The sequence below is a fragment of the Haemaphysalis longicornis genome, unplaced genomic scaffold, assembly GCF_048455015.1.
Source record: "Haemaphysalis longicornis isolate Haplotype H1 unplaced genomic scaffold, Haemaphysalis longicornis Haplotype H1 scaffold_8, whole genome shotgun sequence".
In the NCBI taxonomy this organism is placed as follows: Eukaryota; Metazoa; Arthropoda; class Arachnida; order Ixodida; family Ixodidae; genus Haemaphysalis; species Haemaphysalis longicornis.
Window position 1 is genome coordinate 120,055,430 of NW_027526445.1, and position 23,677 is coordinate 120,079,106.

Sequence of the window (23,677 nt, forward strand, 5' to 3'; positions counted from 1 at the left end):
GCTTCCACCGCATGAAGCTTGGCCGCCAGCGACCGCTCAACTTCCTGGTTACAACAGGACTAGCGCTAGACTATCTCCCAATCTCCTACCGCTCTTCCTTCCCTGGACTGGGTCGTATGAGGGTGAACTACCCGTTGAGTTCAACAATATCCCCAGGCCTTTTCTCTTCCCTCCTTTGTTAATAAATCACCCCCCCCCCCCCCTGTTCTTGCACTGCCTGCAAGGTCTGTCACAAAAGGAGAAACAGGCACAGTGTGGGGGAACAGCGCTACAGTGGGCCTTGTCGATCCCCACTACAGAACTACTGCTCTTGTACACACATGACCTCACGTTGACCTCTCCTGTACATGACTCATACCGGCCAGGTTTGTCAGGATGGCATTAGGGAGATCTTACCGGGGGCGGGGGAAGGTGGCGGGGGGGTAGCACCAACAACAGAATGGGTAACTTTCCACACATTTTTTTATTTACTTACAAGATAGCAGGAAATGAACTGTTTCTTTGCCCAAACTACCAACAAGCTACACCACTTAAATGTTCGACGTTGCTAACGCCGCCCTTTTCAGAAAGTCCTGGAAATAGTACTGCAAGCGCAATACAAAACAGCAGGAACTGAACTGTTTTGTTGTTTCGTCGAAACTAACAACAAGCTACACCACTGGAGACTTGCTAAATCTTCAGAACGGCCGTGCTCGTGCGTAAATGAAAGCGGCGGCGGCGCTGCGTTTCTATAAACAGTAAACTAACAATGGAACGAACAGGTTCACCGTCTGCGCATGGCTGACTACGCTTTTTAAGCACTTCACTGATAATGATGCGAACTGGTGTCGGGTTGGATTGTCAGGTATACCTCCGGCGCATTGTGGCCAGACGGGTGCGTTTTCGGGAGATTTTTGTTTCGGTCGTACAATCGTACAAAACCATGGAAATTCGGGAGTCTCCCGGAAAATTCGGGAAACCTGGCAGGTATGCATGACCTCATGTACACACATGACACCGTGAACCAACTAGCCAGCAGTCAAGTCCTGCTACACCACACTGCGTTCCAATAAACTCCCTCCGAAAAGTAATTAATGTGGATTTTTTTTTCCTTACGATACCTAATACCTTTATCACAACAATTTCCGGCATACGCAGTACTGGAAGCCACGCAGGTCCTACTGCTCTGTGGTCGCAAAAAGAATTGTGAGGAGAGATCTGCTTATTGGGACATGCACTGCCTGCAATGCAACTCCGTATGGAATGGCCTTTGCAAGGTCTATGACAAGCAACCTGGACACCACTGGACAACGTAGTCTGCTGGCATGACAAGCTAGATTTAAGTGGGGAGAAGAGCCTCACCATGAGATTTGCAGATGAGCCAAAGCATCCAGCAAAGCAGTAGCACCACAGCTGGAGCTTGCCGATCTCTTCCGTGTCTTGAGGCACCTGTGCACAACAGGGCCGGCACTCAGCTCGCACAGAAACACACACGCACAGGCTTCACACTTAACTATGAAAGAAATCTTACATTAGATAATTTATTATCTTGAGAGGGCAAGTCCCACAAGATTTGAGCCCCCACCACCCCTTTTCACAAACACACACGCACAAAAAGAGAAAGAATGCTGGAATTCAGGGAGCTGAACTTGAGACAATCTGGAAAGGATATGACCATTCTAAATTGTGGGTGACGAAAAAATACGTCACTTTTGTCAATCTGATGGTACCTCGATCTCAACACCTCCAACTGACGTTGATGGCAAATTAGCGTGCACTTGTTACGAGGTTGGCAAAAGAGCGGTGGTGTATCCAGACGCATTTATAGGTTATTTACACAAGCCACAGAAAGGGAAGTCACTGTGGTAGCAGGCTTCCGATTGATAGCACACCCCATCTTCCTTTTTTTCTCCAGCATTAGCCCCCGCCCTGGTTCATCTCCATCCCTCAAAAGCACGCGTCCACCCTGTCCAAATGCCACGCAACGCACTAAAAAAAAAAAAAAATAGAGCCTTCCCTGACAATTCTCTTGGCACTAAAGTGGCCATGATCCTGTACTAACCGGACATTTAGTACATTCACTCAAGGATCCCCAGAATGCACGCAAGCACTTGGCCTTGCAGGCAAGCAGCGCCCACCTCGATGACCCTGGCCCAGTCCTTCTGTCCCGCACTGTTCAGCACCACCTCGGCGGACCAGGGCAGGGTGGCGGTCACTCTGCCCCCCTGGCCGTCCGTAGATGAAGAGGGGCCCAGCCTTCGGAGCGAGAAGGAGTGCAGCCTGCGGGGGCTCAGGATCAGGCTCCTGCAGCAGGCCCTGTCACCCCCCAGGTCGACCACCACGGTGCGCGTCTTCGGGGCCTGCACCAACGGGGGCGACGCCTTGCCCTGCTGCTGCTGCTCCCTGGTGGTGTCCGCCAGCAGCAGCCTCAGCTGGACTTGCAGGCCCGACACCAGGTGGCCGCGAAGGGTCACCTGGCCCGAGATGATCACCTGTAGATGCACACACACAGAGAGAGTGAAAGAGAGCTCTGTGATAGACGACTGGCTGCAAGTTGAAGCTTGTCTGGACAAACTTGCAGCACGGCACTTCCATTTTTATTGCATTCATCGTTATCGTCATTGTTAATAGCAGCCTGGCAGAATCCTCCTCTCTAAAGGTCTGCCTCACACCCCAGCTCCGCAGCATCCATGCTGCACAGAAATGCAAAAGCTTTCCCATTTTTTTAAGGATCACTGCATACTACAGTAGAGCCTTGCTGATACGTTTAAAAAAAATGCAAGGGAGAAACGTACTATCCACCAAAATGTATTATCCGGAAGGAAAAATACTATGGGGAATTTTTAGGGTTCACAATTGAGAACATACTAACCAGGAAATCGTATGAACCTAGAACGTATCAACAGGATTCTACTTTAGTTGAATGCCCAAACAAGTGGGCTAATTGAGGATAGCTATGTCAGTTGTACAATGGACAGTTGGGCAAGTTGAACACCCAAGTTTTCTAAGCACATGTTTAATAGTTTTGGCAACCATTTTGCTTAAAAAAAAAAGCAGTTCAATCACCCGTTTCAAAGGGGAATAGCCCCTAGTGTCACATACGTGCCTAGAAATTTTCGGTGTTCTTTTCATTTTGTTTCCTGTTTTTTTTTGTCTACAGTCGCATCTTTTGAAAAAGAAAAAAAAAAAGTCTAGTTGTGAGTTCAGCATATATGTCCTGTACCTTCTTATTCGTCATTTCACGTTAGGTGCTGCCACCGTTGACTACGTTTAGGAATGACACACTTGCATGTTCACAACCGTCCGCAGACATTAGGTATTCCATCCTGGAAAGGCATCCTAAATAATTTCCGAGTCTTCCGGCATAAAGCATCAATCTTGCATATAATTTCTGCCTCATTTTCTAAACAAAGGGGCCGAAACGAGCATAAAAAAACTGGGCAAGTTGATACAGAACTTTCATGGTGGCAACAGCTCGACGAAACTCGAAACAAAAGATGGAGCAAAAGATACAACAGGAGCGCCGTATCCATCTTCCATCACATTTTGTAGCACTACTGCCACCATGAATCAGGGTGGGGGTGTGAAGTTTTGAATTCGCTGACGGTCGCAGTGAAAAGAAGGGCCCAGAGATTAAGGCCTGCAAAATGGCCAATTGAGACTCCCAGGACAGAAAAATGACTATTCAGGCAAGTTTAACTACACAGGTGTGACTGAAATGATTTGAGAATAAAAACGGAAACGCACAATGGCTGAGCCCCTATGTATAGGCTTCATTTTTTCTTTTCCTGTTTTTTAATCAAGAAATTTGATGCATGCCTTACTCCAAGCAAGAATTTAAACTCTCGATATCCTTTTTAATATTAGGGTGTAGACCATTTATAACGTAACCACATATAGTGCAGGATTGGACATAACACGGGTTTTTGTAACCACCGATTTGCCTCCCACAGAACTCAATGCGTAACCACACTGCTTAAAATGCAATTGCCCAAAGCACAATGCCGTTGATAGCGTGGTTTTTTGGTGGTCTGATGATCCACCTGCGCACTGGGGTCTTCGCTTAGTCTTAGCTTTGCAAGAACGAACAAAATAATGGAATGAGCAGGGGTGAGACAGGCCAAAGAGATTTGGGAGCAGTTTTCGGAGCAGCAAAATTTCGATTTTGGAGCAGAAGAAGCTTGATTTGGAGCAGGTAGGGACATTTAATACATCGTCTTGTGGGCTTAAAAAATCACAATTTCAGCAATTTGAAGGGTCAAGTACACATTCCAATCAGTTTTGAATACACGTACACTGAAACAGCCTTACGTGAAAGAATTTTTAGAGTATCACAAAGTTCTAACTGCACTACCTTTTTCCTAACTGGTGAGATTGTGTTGTGGCTGTACGCAACACTGACAACAAAACTGCCGTTAACATTGTCAAATTTAAGGGCTATGCAATTGTGGCGTTTTTCTTTTACCGTTTCAATGCTAAAATTATTATTTTTGTAATCCCAGGCTGCATTGTACGAACGAGTGTAGTCACGGCAACAGTTGAGCAACTTCGAGCTAACGGTCGCATGCCTACCCGTTGCAGTCCGTGGGGCGCACGTCCACCCGGTGATCATTTGAGTAGCGTTACTCCACCTAGTTTTGGGCATTAAATTTCACTTCGCATACATCAAGCGTTATTAGTCGCGTGCTATGGCAACCATGCAGTCCTGCAGCTATTGGGCGCTGCCTGGACAGGTCGCGGCGCCGCAGCGCCGCCCGCAACTTTCGTGCTGACCGTTTCCTCCCGGGCCGAGGCTCGCGACCGCGCTTCGAAGCATAGCAACACCTCAGCATTTTATAACACCACAACGAGCCAAAAAGTTCAATTCACGAACCCGATTATAGACGCACGCACCGCGTTTCGCACTCAAGGACAAACCACGCCGAAGTCGTAGGCCCCACATTTCAAAACTTTTTTTACGAGCCACGCAACTTCTCGTAATCTCGCACCAATATCAAACCATATCCCCGCGTTAACGTCACTGTTCAGAGCCACAATTGATAGAATGAATAGACTGGAACCCAGCTGATAGCGTAAAATAAACCAGGGAAAATATCGGCGATGCGCAGTGAGCGCGTGAAGTAGGCAGTATGGCAGATCAGGTGGCGGCCATGTTTGTAGCCACAGCGATGCCTAATCGGGAAGGCCGTTTCAGCGAACCCGGACAGAAAGCCAATCGTGTTTTAGAAGCTATCGTTTGCTTCATTTCTTCAGTCTTTCTATTTTTGTCATTTCTGTGTTTGCAACTGACCGCCAATAAAAGCGGTCACTGCGATGCGGGAGGCTTTCGTCCCCGTCGGAACTGACATGAGCATCAAAATCCGTGCCTTTCAGGCTCTTTTGGAGCAGTTTGGCGCAATTTTCGCAATTTTCATGCTTTTGGAGCAGCTTGGCGCAGGAAAATGGAATTGTATCAAAAAGGCGCAATATGCGCAGCTGTCTCACCCCTGAATGAGCCATCCGACGGAGTGAAAGCTCCTCACTCTCCTCCAACTTAGACACAGAAAAGAAACAGATACGCACCCTTTAGTTTGCATGTTCCATTTGCACTGACGTGATAACCACAATAGGCCAGGGGTTCTCAAGCATGTTGGTCCCAGGAAACCCTGCCAAGTTCCGTTAAGTGCCAAGGAACCCCCCCCCCCCCCCCCCCCCCCTCCCGCCATTTTTCATTCCGTTCATGCTACATTAACATGCAATAAATTCAAAAGCAAGCAAGGGTATCGTTTTTTTCCCGTCGACTTTACGCGAATGCGTACGTTAGCGGCACCTATCTCCAAACAGGAGAAATGCGCATGGGGGTAATATAAGGCCGAGATTCAAGTGCAATAGTTTAACCATGTGGCCCGTTTTCGGAGTCTGGCTGGCTACAAGCTGCTAGCGAGATTTATTGCGCAGCTCGCGCGTTTCTGTTATGCGCTGAGATGTGCTTACTGACACTCGGGCGTGAGTAATGGAGGTTCCTTAGATCGATCGCACCTCAAGTTTACCATATAAAACTTTGCAACTGCGGAACCAGGGAAAATTTATCAGTGGCTCGCAGAACCCTGAGGAGGGGCCTGCGGAACCCCTAGGTTCCGCGGAACCCACTTTGAGAAACCATGCTCTAGGTGCACCTCGGAATATAGTGAGCCCTACCATGAGTGCAATAACGTTGTGCAGATAAGCAACCACCCTTTCCCTTTTTGAACATGTGGAGATAGCGAGCAGCAACCCCAGAGGTTTCCACTACCAGAACTTTGTGCTGATAAGCAATTGCCGTCCCTCCAATGATGAGAACACTAGCTGGAGGTAAAAAAAAAAAAAAAAAAAAAAAATCCGGCTTGCATTCATATCCCGTTGTCCCACTTGCATAAGCCCAGCTTTTTCTCCACCGGCAGCATCGGTTCTTCTAGACGCAAATGCAGACATGCTCCCTCAATACACAAACACAAAGGAAGGTAAAGCCACGCTAGCGGTTTGACAGACTGCACAGCAGCGTCTAATGTGCGAAAAACATACGAAATAAAGACAGTGCCAATGTTTTTCATTGGTGTTCATTTGAGTGATGATAGACAAATAATGATTGAAAGATAGGTTATGACGTGGTCGTGCATGTTTTGCTTATTGTGTATATTTTTGTGGCTCCCATGACATCCGTCATAAGCGGTCTCTACTGTATTTTAAATTGTTGGCAATTTTTTATGTCTCTGTCTTCACAAAATACATGCACACTAAAGACAAGAAGAATCATGCCTTCCCGACAACAAAAGAAAAACAAGGAGAGAAAGGTACACAGGTTTGTTGGTAGAGTTGCAAAAGCATCGGTCCTCAGGAACATTTTGAATGCCCTAGTTAAGCTTAGTCCACATACATCCATAAAAATCTTTACCATTGCTTTCTAAAGAAATTTGAAAGAAGTGCAAAAGCTTTCTAACACCAAAACTGTGTAAAAACTTTTGCTGAAAGCGCATCCATCCTTTGTTGAAAGTGCATTCAATCAATATTGAACACTTCAAAAACCCAAATCGCAAAAGGAGAACGAACCCATCCGACCATTTTTCGTACACTAAGCAAACGCATGTACGGACAATCTAAATGTATACCCTCCTCAGTCCCGGGGTACCCAAATGGGTACCATAACCATAAAGGCAAAAGCTTTCCCCCATTCGATATTCGCGTGTCAAAAGTTGTTTCCCCGCAAAAAGCAGGCCTTGCTTTCACTAAGCCCACCCAGGTGGCGCGATGTATCAAGTCATTTCTGAAGATGCAGGCGGCAAAATTGGCTTTCAACGCGCAAGTGCCCCAATGCGTCCACAGGTTAAGCAAGACCCAGAGCACCCAAATGGGTACCATCAAATTTCATTACTTTCGTTTGCTTTTTTGCTATTGTAATTTTTTGCATTTATTTCTGTGAATAATGAACCGAATAAAAGTGTGTTGTAGCATTTTTGAAGCATTGTAGCAATTTTGAGAATAGTTGTCCTTGCATTCCACACGCACTCAAACCCAGAGTACCTACCTATATGGGTACCATCAACTTCTATTACTTTCGTTTGCTTTTTTGCTATTGTAATTTTTTTTAGTTTATTTCTATCGATAACGAACCGAATAAAAATGTGTTACAAAATATTTTTGTATTTGCGCATTCTTCGAACTGAAGAGGATACTGATATGTGGTTTATGAGATAGTGGCATACTATTATGCTCCTTCTCCATAATCGATGTGTGTAATGCCTAATCTAGAAATGTTCCTTTTTAACAATGTTCAAGTTACTGTTTTGACACAGTGAGAGCTCATGGCGTGTGTCCACAGACCCTAATCAAAGCTTTTCAGTCGACCAACTGGTCTAAGGCGAAATGCATTAGCTTTTTGACAGGATGGCATCGGCCCCACTAAGAAAGCGTTCGCCTTAAAAAAAAGTGCTTCCCCGGCGCCCTTGCCTGCATCTCGACGCCTCGTCCTTCCTGCATCCTGACCAGGACAGTGGACAGTCCCGACGACCCCACGGGGACCTCCACAGTCACTTCCTTGCCACGGACCAGCTTGAAGGGGCTGCTCCACTTCCACTGCTGGCTCTCAATTCCCAGGCGCAGCATCTGTGTGGAACGAAAAAGTTAGGCTCAATCAATAATGCCCAAACTTCAACTAATGCTCAAAGTTCTAACTGGGGTTTGACGCGATGAAGCTTCAGCCACGCTGCGGAGCGCGTCGTAGTGAAGGGCTGTGGATTAATGTTTTCATTTTTTGCCTCTACCGAAAATAAGCGGACCCCTCCTTGCAGAAAAGGTAGCACAAACACTCAGCGCAATGAAACCCCAACATTGCCACAATCAGGATGTTGTACAACAGTTGTGTACAAAAAGTTGCTGCAAGTGCCCTCTCACGCTGCAACGTTGCGCCATTTAACATGTTATAAAATCAGAAATTATGCGAGAAAGGTTTAAGTATCATGGTACATAAGCGTAGAGCTCGATCTTTAAAGAATGGCCAAGGACATTTAGTGGTAAAATCCCCGGCTGCACAAAATGAGTTGACATCTAACTCATACATTCTTCAGAAGAGTGGTTTACAGGAATCCACGCTGGGTTTTTCACGTGCATACATTTGTCTACATACTGACGTGCGTGTGATTACTTTGTCGTGATGTAGTTTATTGCCCGTATGACAAGCATTAATAAACTACAGGTTGATTTTAGCGAGTCCACCACACCACATTCCACTCCCGCACAATGTCCTGCACACCTCCGATGCTCCCCCGATCTGATCCGATCCAATCCCTCAATCGCAATGCCGCTTGTCCCTGCCCCCTAACAATTTCTATTCAGTTAAGTGCACTAAATGCAAGCTGGAAGAGGAATTCCTCTTATCACCAATCCTTCACACTACCCTCCACCGAGTGTTACAACAAAGATCTGAAAACCTGGCCCCATCTTCACCCCGTGGTACTGCTCTTGCATCCTCCTCCTCGTCCTTTTCTCTTCCTGCCCAATTTGTCTAAAGTGATGAGCAGATGGCATTCCCATGGGAAGAGGAGATGTGGGAGGCAGCACTGATGTGTCCCATAACTAAGCGACGCTGACAATGTCCAAAAGCAATGAATTGTGGCTATCTGAAGCAACCTGTCCCCCCCCCCATAGCACTGAACAGTGAACAGAAGGCATGCCTGCTCAACGACCAAAGAAGCCCAGAAAAAACCCACTCTCAACTGTTTTCTGTGGCCAGGAAGGACCAATAGCAACCAAGCGTGGTATCCAGTGAGCGGATGAAATGACCTGGTCTGCGTAACACCAACTCACCAGCGGTGCCTTGGTGCTCTTCCAAGTGTATGCGTGCATGTGTCCTGGCTGGAGCGATATCTTCTCCACCGTTCCAGCCTGGAATGACGTTTGTATAAAAGAAAAAAAAAAAAAACATCTAAGTCGTATCACATATTTTCGATATGAATTTAATACCGTATGTGAAAGTTATATACATATATCACACATCATATACTCATCGTTTCATGCATTATACAAATAACCATGACTAATCAAAGCTGAGGGAAGCCAAGAATGGATGTAATTTCAGCCAAACTGCAACACTAGAAAAACAGAAAAGGACATGCACAATTGAAACAATAACCTGGTGATTCAAATAACTTGACCCCAAAATGCAACTTGGAGGTTTAAAAAAAGAAAAACATCACGGATTGCTTCACACGAAAGTAAGAAAAGAAATAAACAAAAACATTTTTTCTAGTGCTCAATTTTTTGGTCTGCTGGTTCATACGAATTTTGGATGATACAAATATTTTTCGCAGTCCCGCGAGATTCATATAATCGAGATTCTACTGTAAATGGGCACCATACTGGTTGGTGATTACTATAAGAAACTTGTAATACAGATGCAGAGAAAAAAAAAGTAGAAATAAGAAAAAGCAAAAAAAAATTGGAAGGCTGTTTCCGCAGTGGCTGGAGCTCCCAGCGGTGCAAAACCTGCACGATACTGCTTTAAATTTCGACTGTTAAAACATTGCTGCTTCTTCTATGCTTTCTAAAATAGCTTTTTTTTCTAAAACCCTAAAAACTTCAATTTCCACACAACCCTAGACAATAATCTTGCAACTTTGTTTGTGCACGAGAGGCCTTTCTCCTCTTTGTGCAATTCTCTCAATGAGGTTGAAAATATGAAACTACCGGAAAAACCCTCTCATATTAGAGAGTTATAGCAGATCGGAAAAATGGTTCCGGTATGGTACGCGGTACCCGTCAATGGACCGTACCGGGAAGGCTCGTTTTAAGAGTTATAGCAGACCGTAACTACCGTAACTGCGGTAGTAACTGTAACTACCGTAACTACCGTAACTACCGTACCGTAACTACCGTAACAGACCGTAACTGCGAGCGACTTGGGTTGTACGTCGTTTGGCAGTTCTTCGTGAGTCTGTGGCGTTTCCTGTGCTGAAATATTAGTTTTCAGTTCTCAAAAACGCTAAAGGCAGTTAAAAAAAAGAACATCCAGCACCGCTCCCTACGGAGTTTAAAAAAAAAGAACATCCAACAGCCCTCCCTTTGGAGATTCGAACTAGCGACTGCGTGCATTTTACCTCTACTCCATTTCGACAGGTGGCGCCAGCAGGTCAAGCTGGGCTGTCAGTACATACGGCTGGCTGCTTCTAGTTTTTCGTTGTATTTGAGAGTCCCTCGCACTCATACCGCCTGTTCCTCACTCGCCGATTTGTAGACAGGCTTCATGTTGCTGTTCATCCTAGTTATGTAGCCGGATCGCCTTTATTTAACCTAAAAGAAGCTATCATACATTCGTCGCTCGACGACACAAGCCACACAGTTGGGTCGGGGCCGTGTTTCGATTGCTGCTTGAGCTGTCAGAATCGTGCGGATTTCACTTGTTGCAACCTCATTTTTCTTCAACGATCTCATATTTACAATTCGTTCGACTGGGCGTGACCTAAGCGTACATCTACCAAACTCTTCCAAAGTGGCCGTCCGCTTTTGAACGACGGACACGGTACGTCTCGGTACCGTCCGGCCAAGTCGCTCCAGTTTACGGTAGGGTTCTGCGCATGCGCGGGGGCGTCCAGACGGTAGACGTTACCGTACCGGAACCGTTTTTCCGATCTGCTCTAACTCTCTAGTATGGACCTTCGAACGATACGCCAGTACCGTATTGGACCTCCACACACAAGCAAACATTAGTAAAACTGAAAAAATACAAAGGAAGGCAATTCAATTAATTTGCTCCCTACACTTACCAACCTATTCTCCACCCCACCTATTGTCTGATAACAGCATTCAGACGCTTGTATTACGCAGGTGTAATCTACAAATTATTTTTTTTCTTGTTACTGAACCGCAAACTGTCAATAAACCCATCCCCAATTTTTTTTTTTTTTTTTTTTTTGCAACCAGACAAACTTGGCACTTACATTCTAACTTACTTACGCTATCTTTTGCCAGAACTAATACATTTATGCATTTTTTTTTTACTCGGTCAGTGTCTGAGTGGAATGTGTTTAATTAACCATATTCTGCCTGCATTGCTTAGAGTTAAAGCATTTCTTGCTGTGACTGAGCTTTTATTTTACGAGCACCTGTATGTCTGCCCTATGCCCTTCCTGCTTGGACCAAGTGTGGTTTGCGGTATGCATGAAATAAATAAATATGAGCTGAAATTAGGGAATAGCGAGAAGTAAAATTAAAAGAACGTTCATCCGTGTAGAATACGAGTCAGGCCAACTTACTACTTTATAAATACAAATACCCGCGTAACCTTAGGTGCTCAATTAAAAACAGGCACCGAGCTTGCATACCTGGCCGAAGCATATGGTGTCCGTGGTGTTGTTGCACACAGCCACGTAGCACGGTAGGACACCGGTATGGGGATCCTGTAGTGTTAAGCAAAGAGAGCCTAGATTAGCACGCTTATATAATGACGGCCTAAAAATATATGCATTACCAGCAATGCACAGTGCACATAAGCCACTGATTGCGTGAACTGCGATATTGGGCACTGCCGTTGCAAGCGGCACGATCAAATGTCTACTGCCCTGCTCACACATACCTATGTCACGAAGATTTATAGCAATTCCAGAGAAGAACATGACGATGCGAATTACGATTATGGTGATGACAACGATGATTAACCGTGTTTTTTGGTTGCTGTTGTTACCAATCACAAGTACAGCGCGTGAAAATTTTTGGGAACGATAAAGGAATGAACAGATCAAAATTGGCAAAAAGTCCTCTTTAAAGTTGTGCTGAGAAACCACCCTGTGGCCTTCTTTCGTCTTCTTTTGGTTAGTCTGGATGTAACACCTGCATAGTTTGATAGATGACGAGCATGTACAATCTTCCATTCAAAAACTGTTGGCTTCAAGGTAAACGTTTCCTCAAATTCTTAATTCAAGTGCAATTCTTCAATCTGCATCAAATCTCTTAACAAGCACTTTGATTTCAGAGGAACTGAGCATAAAGTTTTCAAGAGCTTAGAAAACATGCCCTATATTATATAATGCATAACACTGATTATTAAAGACTGCATTACAAACAGCCAGAACAGACTTTTTTCAAACACCACCTCCATTGCTCAGCTCAGCTTGTGGTTCCTAATGTACCTTGTCCCCACCAAATACAATGCTCCGGGCAGTAAAACCCAAGACTCGCTTTCTAATGACTTCCCCCAACCTCTCCACCTAAAACAGGTTTCCCGCATAGCGGAAGGATCGACATTTGGGCGTATTGGTATTAGTTAAACATCTTCGAACAGTGTAAATACACAGGCACTAGGGGAAGAAAATGACAGCGTCATCCTGTCATAGTTTTTCCCCCCTGTGTCTGTGTATTTACGCTGGTGTTCGAAGATGTTTTTTCTTACAGCAACACAGAAGCAGCAGTAGCAGCAGCAACTGACCTGGCTCCAAAGGGTAGCAGCAGTGGAGAGGGTGTGGACAATTGGTTGGCTGATTCTGATGAAGCACGGGTCCAAGGAGGTCTCCACTTCAATGCTGGGCTCCTGCAATGACGACGCGTGATAAGATTACAACAGCACTGGGAGAGGAGCATCCCGTTAGGAGAAAAGACAAAGTTCTCCACCAAACGACAAGTGGTGCACGGAGTGGTTCCCAATAAGGGCCGTCCCCAGCCGGGTATGCGCCACCGTCAATCATCATCATTGTGTATGTTGACATGTAAGTAAAGCTATCATCCCAGTTTCGGGCAGCCATGGCCCTGGTCTGCCTTGTGTCGTTCTTCCGCTACAATTTGGTGCTGTGACATGGGTTCCAGCACCAATGTATTGATGCGAGAAGATTCGACACTGCGCTGCGGTCCAAAACGCCTTACACTTTTAATTTCTTCTTTTGCTGAAGCCTGAGTGCTCGCTAAGCCATGCACTTCTTTCTCCCTTTCACTCAAGCGACCGCAAATGCCCTTTCTTGGGATCAAAATTCAATAAGCAGGTCCTTGGAAGCTTCGGACCCGTAGAGGCAATTAAGATATATAGTAAAACAGCAAAAAATTTTGCACAGTTCTCCTTATACAGTAAAAGCTCTTTCATTCAAACTGCACAGGGACCCCACCTCAGCTTAAATTAATGAAAGTTCGAACTAACAAAAGTGAAAAACACAAGCCCTGGAGCAGCAGAGCATGTCAGCAACGAATTGCTTAACAAAGTCCACGAGTGAAGCCTGCCTTTTATCCTCGAAGGCAAAAGCGAGCACTTTTTCCTGTAACGAGCGAATGTAGTGGAACGTTTCCTTTCCGCTTATACTTAAAAACTGAAAAAGAAACTGGTGGCATTCCATCCACTCATCACTTACAAGCGATGGCCACACTACTGTTTCGCCCGCCCTATCCTTCAGGTCCCTGGAAGCAACAGGTTCTACAAGTTCTAACCTCAGAATTGGTGTCATCTGTCAGCACACCCCACACCCTCAACTCGTGTCCACGAAAGGTGTCATGGAGGTTTTAGACCGCTTCTACCCAATTAATGCAACTTCTCTCCCCATTTTTCTCTCCTTTGCAGAATCAACACAGCCTCATCTGCAGACAGCGTGTGCATTTCTCTGGCTGTGGGTTGGGCCCCAAGCTGTCGGCGCCGCAGCGAGTAGTTTGATTTATCCGCGGCGGAGGCCACCCGCGGGCCTCCGCCGCGGGATTAACGGGCTTTATTACATTTCTATGGGTGTTCAGCTGGATTAAATAGTACGGTTCGAATTATCCATAAATTCGAATTACTGAAGCCCCAATTAACGATCTTTCACTGTACACAACAGTACGATGTAAAACCCGCATACACACAGTCTTACCTGGGATGGTACAGCCTAGAGCACTACAGTGGGTGACGATGCACATCCTAGCATTATTAACTGCAACTTTCAGCTTGATCAAAAAACAAGGATTGTACACCTTCCTTGTTTTTCAGGGTGGACGGTAGAAAAGAAACACAGACACAATGCTGACAAACAACTCTGAGTAGTTAGTCAGCATTGGGTCCGTGTTTCCTTTTTACCGTCCTTGTTTTTCATTCGAGCTGACAGTCAATATGAACCATCTTGCCCAATCACAAGCAACCGTACTTGGCGTAATTAGTTTCGTCATAAGTACTGACCGTAGAACGAGCCTATCATCACCACGCCTGCATGGAAAAGTACTGGTTATAAGCTCTGAACCAGGCTAAAATAAACGAACCAGAATTTTTTTTTTTTAATTAAAATTGTGACACAGACCCCAAATCTTCCACGACTAGGTAAGTGAGGAACAACTCCATCATTCAAGGCAAAGGACATCCCACCAGTCCACAATATCTCAAGACTTTCATCATTGTAGAGAACCACTTGATGTAGCAGAGACACTGACCTTATTGAGAGGCTGACAGACGATGGCAGAGGCTTTGAAACCCACGGAATCGAGGACGCTGAGACGAGTCAGGTGACGCAACTCCGTCATATGACACGACGCATACCCATTGACCTAGCAGAAAAAATAAAGAATGTGCACATTTCTTCATTACAGGATTAAGCACATGCAAGACGTATGTATTATATTTCTTTTTAACTGCCTGTTAGCCCACTGCTGCATGTCAAGATAACAGAATTTACGTGCGCCGCGAACTTATACATCACCCTCACAGTGATGTGAAAGGTAGATCTCTTGCTTTGAGTTCCCCAATGTGCACCACACTTCGCTCAGATCATGTAAATGATCTGTGAATTACTCGTGCATATCTAAATGCATCACCGCTTGCAGTGATGAAGAAAAGACATAATGTAACCTGCGACAAATGCTCCGCAAATACATCCATTAATTACAAAATACAAAATCCTGCATATGAAGCTGTGAAGTGCAACCTGGAATACAAGAAGAACAAAGTTTACCCAAAACAAGAGCACATTCTTTGTTAAAAGTCAAGAGCAAAAGCTCTTTTCAATGCCCATAAGTAAGTACAGTCTACGCTCGTTACAGCGGATCCGGCAACAACGGACTTTCGGTTACAACAGACCATTTTTGTTAGTTTGTCTGGTCCCCATGCATTTTAAATGGAGTCCACTCCGCTCACAACGGACCCGGCTAGAGCAGACTATCGGCTACAACAGACTAAATTTTAGGCGAAAATTGTTTCGACTGAACGTTTATAGCGGACTTGCACGGGGCCGGCACCCGATTTGCTTTTTCTTTGTTTATTTTGGCTAGAAAACTATTATGTCTGGCAACATTGCTGGCAGCCGGGTCGTTGGCACAGCCAAGCCAAGCCAGTGCCAGTGGCTTTTTTTTTGTGCGAGCAGCGGCATGAGTGGCAGGGCAGGTGATTTCACTGTCGGATAAATTAAGCGTAATTAACGCTGTTGAACATGGGGAAAACAGGCTAAAATCGCCAGAAGTACAGGCCTGTCTAAGCAGAGTGTCCGCTCTACCGTCAAGAACAAGGCCGCTGCCGATAAACGCGACTCCGGTGAGATTGAAAACAGGGTGAAAACAGGGCTATTGAATACTCGAAGTGGTGCACTCGGAGGCGAGTCTGCCCTCGTCAGTTTTTTTATGTAATAAAAACACTCGGGTTCAGTGAAGTTCGGCTTTCATTATTCCCACGCATGCATTGTTCCCGTTCCATTCGGTGAAAAAGGTAAACGCCTCAAGTAGGGGTTGTTCCCCATCCATTGTGTGCAATCTGCCGGTAACCGTGCGCAGTCCAACTGGGCTAACTTTCCATTTTACAGCTGTCCGTTATCAGATTATTTCATTACAGCTGTTTCAATGACCTGACTAAAATCGCTAAAAATGTGGAAGCTGCCTTGAGGGAACGTCAGGCTGCAATCCGACTTGTTTGATGAACGGTTTCGGGAAAACCTGCCTCACCGTGAGGGGATTTAAAAGAGCCTAGCTAATGTCGATGGCCACGACTGATGTTTTATAGCTGGTTAATAATTGCGCCTAGTTATGTTTTTGCTTTATTTGTTCAGCTTATCATGCGTCTTTACACGCTTGACCGCATGCGCTAGGCCTTCTCCAAGTGCCGGGGCTAAGCTTTGGAAACTGTGTTTACGCGATTCTTTGCCCTCGCGCGAACACTGTGCAGAGGTGCTGCAGGCATGTAGAAAGAGCAAAGTGTATGTACTATGCATGCAATATCGGTCTAAGTACCCACTGTAAGACTCATACCCCCCCCCCCCTTGCCGGATACTGCATACTTCGGCTACAGCGGACGTTTTTGTCCGGATTCAGAGGGTCCGTTGTAACGGGCGTAGACTGTATCATTGAGAAATGCTGAACAACACTTTTACGTAAATTTGAACATTCAGTTCAACAGGTGGATGCTGCTGGCAACATCCTCTGCGAAGGTTCTTTTTTTTTCCCTCCTCCTCCTTACCCCAAGGTTTGTCCTGTGCTGCCAGCCGGTGTACGAGAGGCACAGGTGGTCCAGTGACACCGTGGCAAAGTCGAGGCTGGCAAAGCTGCAGGCCGAATGGTCCAACTCGAACGGCCAGATGGCTTCCGGGGGAACTGTGAAACATGTGCAGAAAGAGGTGTCAGGAAACATGCAGGTTGATTGCATGGAATAAAAAAAATTGAAGCAGTTCCACTCAGCGTGAAAGCTGTCGAAATGTAAAGCAGTGATTACCCAGAGGGTCTTCCCTTGACTAGTGTTGGTATCAGCCTGGTGTTGATACCGAAAGTAGTCAAGAGAGGGTGCTGCGGCCCTTGAAAAGGCCTATAAAAAGATACTAGATTGGGTTTTTATTAATTTTGGGTAACTAATGCATGAATTCATGATGATTCCGTCATTTTATATTATGAACATTACCCTGCTTGCATTTACAGCAGGGGGAAGGCAGTTCCCACTTTCCTTTAACTGTTCCCTTCTTGCAATGCCTTAGTCCATTTTTCTCTTAATGAATTTTCTGTTTTCATTCCTCCATTGAGTCAATGGTTGTTCCCTACTTCTAGTCTTGTCTCTCGGCAGCCACCCTGTTACCGTAACGGTTCACTGTTTGTCAGTTCTCTAAAACTAGAAAAAAAAAAGTTACAGCAGCACTGTCGTAAATGCAAGCCAACTGTGTCTTGCAAGCGTGCGACTAGAAAGGGAAAAGAAAAAAAATCCTACTTTGCATTAAGTACCATGGTATGCTTGTGCACAAACACTGATCGCACTAAAACTGGCCCCCATCTTTGATTTATTATTATTATTTTTTTACAGAAGCAAACAACGATGCTTCTATTCAAATGGGCATTTTCGAGACTTGCATAGCAAAGCTTCAGCCAGCAACATAAATTTCCAATTATTTGGAAAGGCATCCTACAAAATCTTTGCTGTCAGCGCTCGAGGTCAGGTGCTCCAAACTTCCGACAGGAGGAGGCTGCGCAGATCAGACTTTTATTTTGCATTGAAAAAGACAACTCCACTCACTTTTCTCCTCTGACTAGTCTCTGAAGTGAGAACATGCAGTCCCGGAACAACACAGACGCCACCCAAAGTCAAGTCCCAGGGCATGAAACGACCAACCAACCTGTCTGCCCTGCCGGGACCGTCAGTGTGACCACGCACGTGTCTATGGCCACGCTCGCCCTAAGACGAGGCACTAGAGCGGGGTCAAAGTGCGAGTCCACACGCATGCACGCCGCCAACGCCAGGGGAGACATGGCAGTCCCGGCCGTCGGCTCCTCAGTAGAACCCCTGTTGATGTTGAAAAGGAAAAAAAAAAGGAAAAAAAGGGGCCCTCTTTACGGCCCCCTGACTTCGAAGTTTAAAGGGACCACGCAGACAAAATACAAGTTTGTTTTATTTACAAGACTGCGTGTTTTATAGTGCCCCCCGCACTTGTCCGGCAGCAAACGATGCTGTATTCACTGCGAAATTATTCCATTTAAGCCTTTAACCTATAACTGTGATTCTTCCGCTGAGTCGTGTGTTTCGTGATGTCTGCGATGTCTGCGCATACAGGCCAAGTACTGCTGCGAACAAAGTGTGCAGACTAGGGCTACAGCAGATGGTGGAATGCCTTGTTTGCTGTCAGTGATCCTAGATGGCACCACCATACTGTTTGCGACCGCTGTCCACCCTCGCTTTTTTTTTATCAGATTTGTGCCTGGATAATGTTTGTTATGGTTGATAGTACAGTGTAGACCGCTTATAACGTATGTCGCGGGAGCTGCAAAAATCCGCACTATAAGCGGTACCGCACTATAACCAAAACATGCACGAATTCAACCACATCGCAACCTACCTCTGAAGTCATTCTATATTTATCATCGCTGAAACGCACAGCACTCAAAAACAAAGGCACGGTCTTTATTCCGTTTTCTTTTTTTTTTCTTCACATCAGACGATGCTGCAGGCTCTATTGCAAGTGCGGTCTTACAAACGGCGAGCACGGCTTTAACTTATTCCGTTGTGTTTGTGTTTTGAAGGATCGTGGCTGCGTTTTTAGCGTCCATGAACAGATACCGCGGGGCATGATAAGAACGCTAGCGGGATTTTTTTTTTTAACCCCACCTTGTGTTCACGACGCCGAAGGCAGCTGCTTATCAGCGCAACGTACTGGCGGTGGAAATCTTTTCGCGCGGCTCACTTGTTCGGAAAGGGAAAGAGCGGTGGCTTATGTGCAGGACGTTCTAAAGCGTGAGCCGCATGAAGCGATTTCTTCGGGGGAAAACGGGCCGTGGTGGCGGCGCCGGCGTGGATGCAACTGGCGTGGTGCGTGTGGCACGGTAAAAGGCGGCAACATGGCGTTGGCACTGGCCGTGAAGCGGTGAAGGCAGCTCCAGCGACCGCTTCTAACTGCTCGCTGAAATGCCACACGAGGCGCAAGCGAGGATGCTCATGCAAGCGAAGAGCTGATAATCTGGGCGAAAAGTGGAATATAAACTGCCATCCACGCTGCTTGCGAAAGCGCCCATCAAAAAATACCGCGGTGGTAAGCCTAAACATCTCTGGCGCGGCCAGCCGGCTGCTTAGAGCGCTTCGAATCTCCCGCCATTAGGTGCGCGTCTCCCCATTGGTGCAAGTGGTCAGGCTCCTCCCACTGCCACGCGAAGAAGCCACCGCAAGCACAGAATCGTCGACGCGAGCTTGAAAAAAATGCACGCGCAACGCCGACGTGCACGAATCGTGTGCGAAAACGGGCCATGCGGTCCACGAGAAACAACTTGTCGCGTGCGAACGCGTACCCTACCTGTTGCTATCAGATTTTATTGGGTCGCTATCTTCCGAGGTGCGTCAAGCAAGGAAAGTTGTGATTATCACGTACGCGCGAACCAAAGGGTGCTATTTTTTTCTCGTGTGCTGAAGTTAGAAAAGAGCAAGGGGTGCGTGCTGCGTCAGATGGCCGATTTCATCCTTTCTTTTTTCTTTTGCTACCCTAAAATGCTACCCTAAAACGATGCCCCAGCTGCGCCGGTCGATCAGCAGACCCGCCAGAAAACCGCACTATAAACGGTATTGTGCTTCGGCCAACCACCTTTTAAGCGGTATGCTTATGCATTGAGTTCTATGGGAGGCAAACCGGTGGTCACAAAAACCCGCGTTATATCCGGTCCCACACTATAAGCAGTTACGTTATAAATGGTCTACACTCTACTTGTTTTGTGAAAGTGTGTGTATGCTAAACAAACAGAGTCACAGAAGACAATGTTGCTTATGCCAGTTGGTCAGTGTAAGCTTGACGCACTAGACGGCTGTGCAGCATACATTTTGCACTGGTGCTTCTGTGTTTACGTGTGCATTCTTAATTTCAATTGTTTACCCCACCATTATTACTGCTGTAAAAGGAATTTGCATAAAATTTTAAACTTAAGTGCAAATAGCTACTAGTTGTGCAAGCTTGTAACCCCTGTTTAATTTTCGCTGAATTTTGCTGTCCACACTCGATGCACAGCTGTACATATTACGTCATAGGTTCTGTTGCAGGAAATGAACTAGTGGGTTGCACGGCCATTCTCTTTTTTCCTAATTATGTAGCCCATTTGAGCGAGGTTTGCGTTAAGAGTGGTGTCAGCGTTATTCTAACGAGGAAATCTTTCGAATAAACCAAACTTGCATTATGACTGCGTGGCACCGTTTTTAAGAGAGTTTCTTAGACTAATATCAAGGGAAGGTAAAAGGAAGAGGGAGAAAAGAGAGATACGGAGGTAGAGATGGATCAGAGAGGGAGAGGAAAGAGAAACAGGAAGAGAGTTGGAGATAAGGGAGGGAAAGGGAAAGAAGGGGAGTCCCACCTCGCTGGCGGCTGCCCCGGTGGCAGGATGATGACCCTCCAGGTGTCTGCGACGGCCACGGGGGGCGGCTGGTCCCCTTGGAAGGCGAGTGCGGGCAGCTCCAGGAAGCAGGGCTCGCTCTCCGACAGCTCAAACTGCTGGCAGCTCACAAACACCTCCTGGCAGGGCTCCCAGTACTGCAGCTGGCACTGCAGGGCCTGCCACCACCACCAGGGGAAAGGGCACGGGGAAGGGCAGGATACCCGGCCAAAGAACGGTAAGCTCGCCAGGCAAGACGGTGCCACGGTCGTGTGGCACTTAATCATCTTACAACAACGCTGCTGACTGCTGCTGTGCTTGTGATATGCGGCATAAGTATACATACGCATTCATTTATTTCCTTATTTAGTACGTATCTTTAGGGCCCGTTATCATTGCAGAGAGGAGTGGGTGATTGCAACTTTTTACAAAGCTAGACAAAACAATAAGAAAAATTCAAACAACTCTTTACTCAAACAGTCTCGACATAGTGCATCTAGAAGCCACGACATCTGAGATTTAAGCAACAACATGTGGCTGTTGATTCCAAGTTACAGAATTGATTTCTACATATTTTCAGTACGTGGCGGCGAGACAAATGAGACGAACATTGGGATGGGATGAAGCAATCTATTCACAAGATATGGGCCGTCACAGACCAAACCAAGCGACACACTGCCCATACAGCCCCGCCATCCTTGTCTTCTCTTTAGGGCTACAATATAGTTGATGCATGAACCAGCTAGTTCATACATCACACCCGTGAGGACATGGTACTCAGCACAGGTGAAGGTAGCTAACTACACACCTGGGAAGCCTGCAGATATCTATAAACAAATCCGTTCATGCTTTTTCAGTGACTTCTGACCAGAGGTCGACGGACTCACTCATGAGTCCACTCACTCAGACTCATTTGGACTCAAACTCACACGTGAGTTTGAGTTTGAGTGAACGCGAGGCTAGTGTGGCATGGTGAGTTTGAGCTTGAGTGAGTTTGAGCCCAACTAAGTTTGAGTACGCCTGAGACCGAGTGAGTTCTGAGTCCATTTTGAGTTTGAGTACGTTTTGAGTACTGAGTACATTCTGAGTTTGAGTACATTTTGAGTTTTGAGTACATTTTAAGTTTGAGTACATTTTGAGTACCGAGTACATTTTGAGTTTTGAGTACATTTCGAGTTTGAGTACATTTTGAGCACTGAGTACATCTTGAGTTTTGAGTCTGAGTGAGTTCAGAGTTTTGCGCTCACAGTGAGTTTGAGTTTGAGTGAGCGCAGATGTGCTGCTCAGCAATGAGTGAGTTTGAGTGAGTGGTGATTCGAAAATAAATTTGTGAGTGAGTTTGAGTGAGTGGTGATTCAAAAATAAATTTGTGAGTGAGTTTGAGTGAGCCGCGCCAACTTTGCCGAGGTATGCTTCTGACAGACAGCACGATTAGTGATTTGACAATGGTTGTGACATATCATGGTTGTGTCTTTGGTAGATGAATTTGTGGCTAAGCACTGGCCACAGAGATGCACGACTTCCCTTCGCGGTGGTGCAGGATTTTCAGCATAAGTTGGAAAACTGCCTCCCACCGTGTGCAAAGGGCTGCAAAATTTAAATGGCAGCACAAAAAAAAATGTAGGAATTTTTATCTCGTATAATGAACAGAACTTCATATGTGCATATATTTTTGGGGGTAAAGGAAGCACTGCCGTTATGCGAGGAAATATAGTACACCCTAACAAAAGCTAGCAATTCGTGGTATGATAGCTAAAATCCAGACAGAAAAAAAAAACACCATATATCTGGACCAGGCATATGACGCACAGGACTGAAAACTAGCTGACCAACTTCATTTCTGCACAATACGGGTGCAATGTTCTACCTTTCAGGACCTTTATGCCGCAAGGCAATCTTTCGCTCGCTCGCTCGCTCCCTCCCTCCCTCCCTCCCTCCCTCCCTCCCTCCCTCCCTCACACTCCCTCACTCCCTCCCTCCCTCCCTCCCTCCCTCCCTCCCTCCCTCCCTCCCTCACTCACTCACTCACTCACTCGCACGCACACGCACACGCACACGCGCACGCGCACACACACACAAAAAGGCAAGACAATGGCTGCCACATTGGGACAAAAAGTGAAATTGGTGGCGAGACAAGACTAAAAAATTCTGAGGTCAAAGAATGAAATTCAGACGCCACAGGATAGGTAAGGTCCACGGTCTATGGTTCAGGCCCTTGTCCCACACCGACATCAGCAGGGCCACCGCCACTGCAGATGACGATGATGATGACAACGATGACAGGACAGATGCTGTACTTACGGGAGGAGTAAAAGCTCCCATGGTGCCTGTAGATGAAAACGGCACTGGATAGACGTCAACGCGGGTCAAGACCCGCGGCTCAGGGTAGCGCCAAGTCATCACTCCAGCATCACCGTTCTTCAGCGGACGTCGAAAAACGATCTCGTTTGGGTTGGGTGTGCCTGAAACAACACCACAGCCTGTTGTTAAACATGCAAAAGAAAAAGAAAAAAGGAAAGGGAGAAATAAAGAGAGAAAGGAAGCCAGGAAGGGACAAAGGAAGGAAAGAAAGAAGGAAGGAAGGAAGGCAGAAACGAAAGAAAGGCAGAAAGATGAAAAAAGAGCAAGGAATGGAGGAAGGAAAGAAAAATTAGGGAAAGAAGGAAGGAAGGAATGAAGGAAGGAAAGAAAAAAGTAAGGAAGGAGAGAAAGAAAGGCAGAAAGAAGGAACGAAAAAACGGAATGAAAGGAGGAAGGAAAGGAAAAAAGAAGTAAGGAAGGGAAGAAAGAAAGGTAGAAAGAAGGAAAGAAAAAACGGAATGAAGAAAGGAAATGAAAAGAGAGGGAAAGAAGAAAGGAGAGAAAGAAAGGAAGAATGGAGGAAAGAAGGAAAAGAAGAAACAAAGGAAAGGAAGGAACGAACAAAAGAAAAAAGGGAAGAAGACGGAAA

The 23,677-nt window shown here is 46.0% G+C and overlaps 1 protein-coding gene across 2 annotated transcripts in view; it reads right to left on the bottom strand.

The window, feature by feature from the left end:
- Vps13b (vacuolar protein sorting 13B) overlaps window positions 1-23,677 on the bottom strand; it is a 136,180-nt gene that overhangs the window by 37,883 nt on the left and 74,620 nt on the right. For both annotated transcript variants that reach the window (XM_077680821.1, XM_077680820.1), the window contains exons 32-42: window positions 23,029-23,189; window positions 20,710-20,906; window positions 18,003-18,169; window positions 16,865-16,998; window positions 14,857-14,970; window positions 12,911-13,012; window positions 11,811-11,885; window positions 9,298-9,375; window positions 7,942-8,097; window positions 2,118-2,471; window positions 1,342-1,428 (exon numbers count right to left, since the gene is read on the bottom strand). In XM_077680821.1, the coding sequence (XP_077536947.1) occupies window positions 1,342-1,428; window positions 2,118-2,471; window positions 7,942-8,097; window positions 9,298-9,375; window positions 11,811-11,885; window positions 12,911-13,012; window positions 14,857-14,970; window positions 16,865-16,998; window positions 18,003-18,169; window positions 20,710-20,906; window positions 23,029-23,189 (1,625 nt within the window). The remainder of the gene's footprint in view (window positions 1-1,341; window positions 1,429-2,117; window positions 2,472-7,941; window positions 8,098-9,297; window positions 9,376-11,810; window positions 11,886-12,910; window positions 13,013-14,856; window positions 14,971-16,864; window positions 16,999-18,002; window positions 18,170-20,709; window positions 20,907-23,028; window positions 23,190-23,677) is intronic.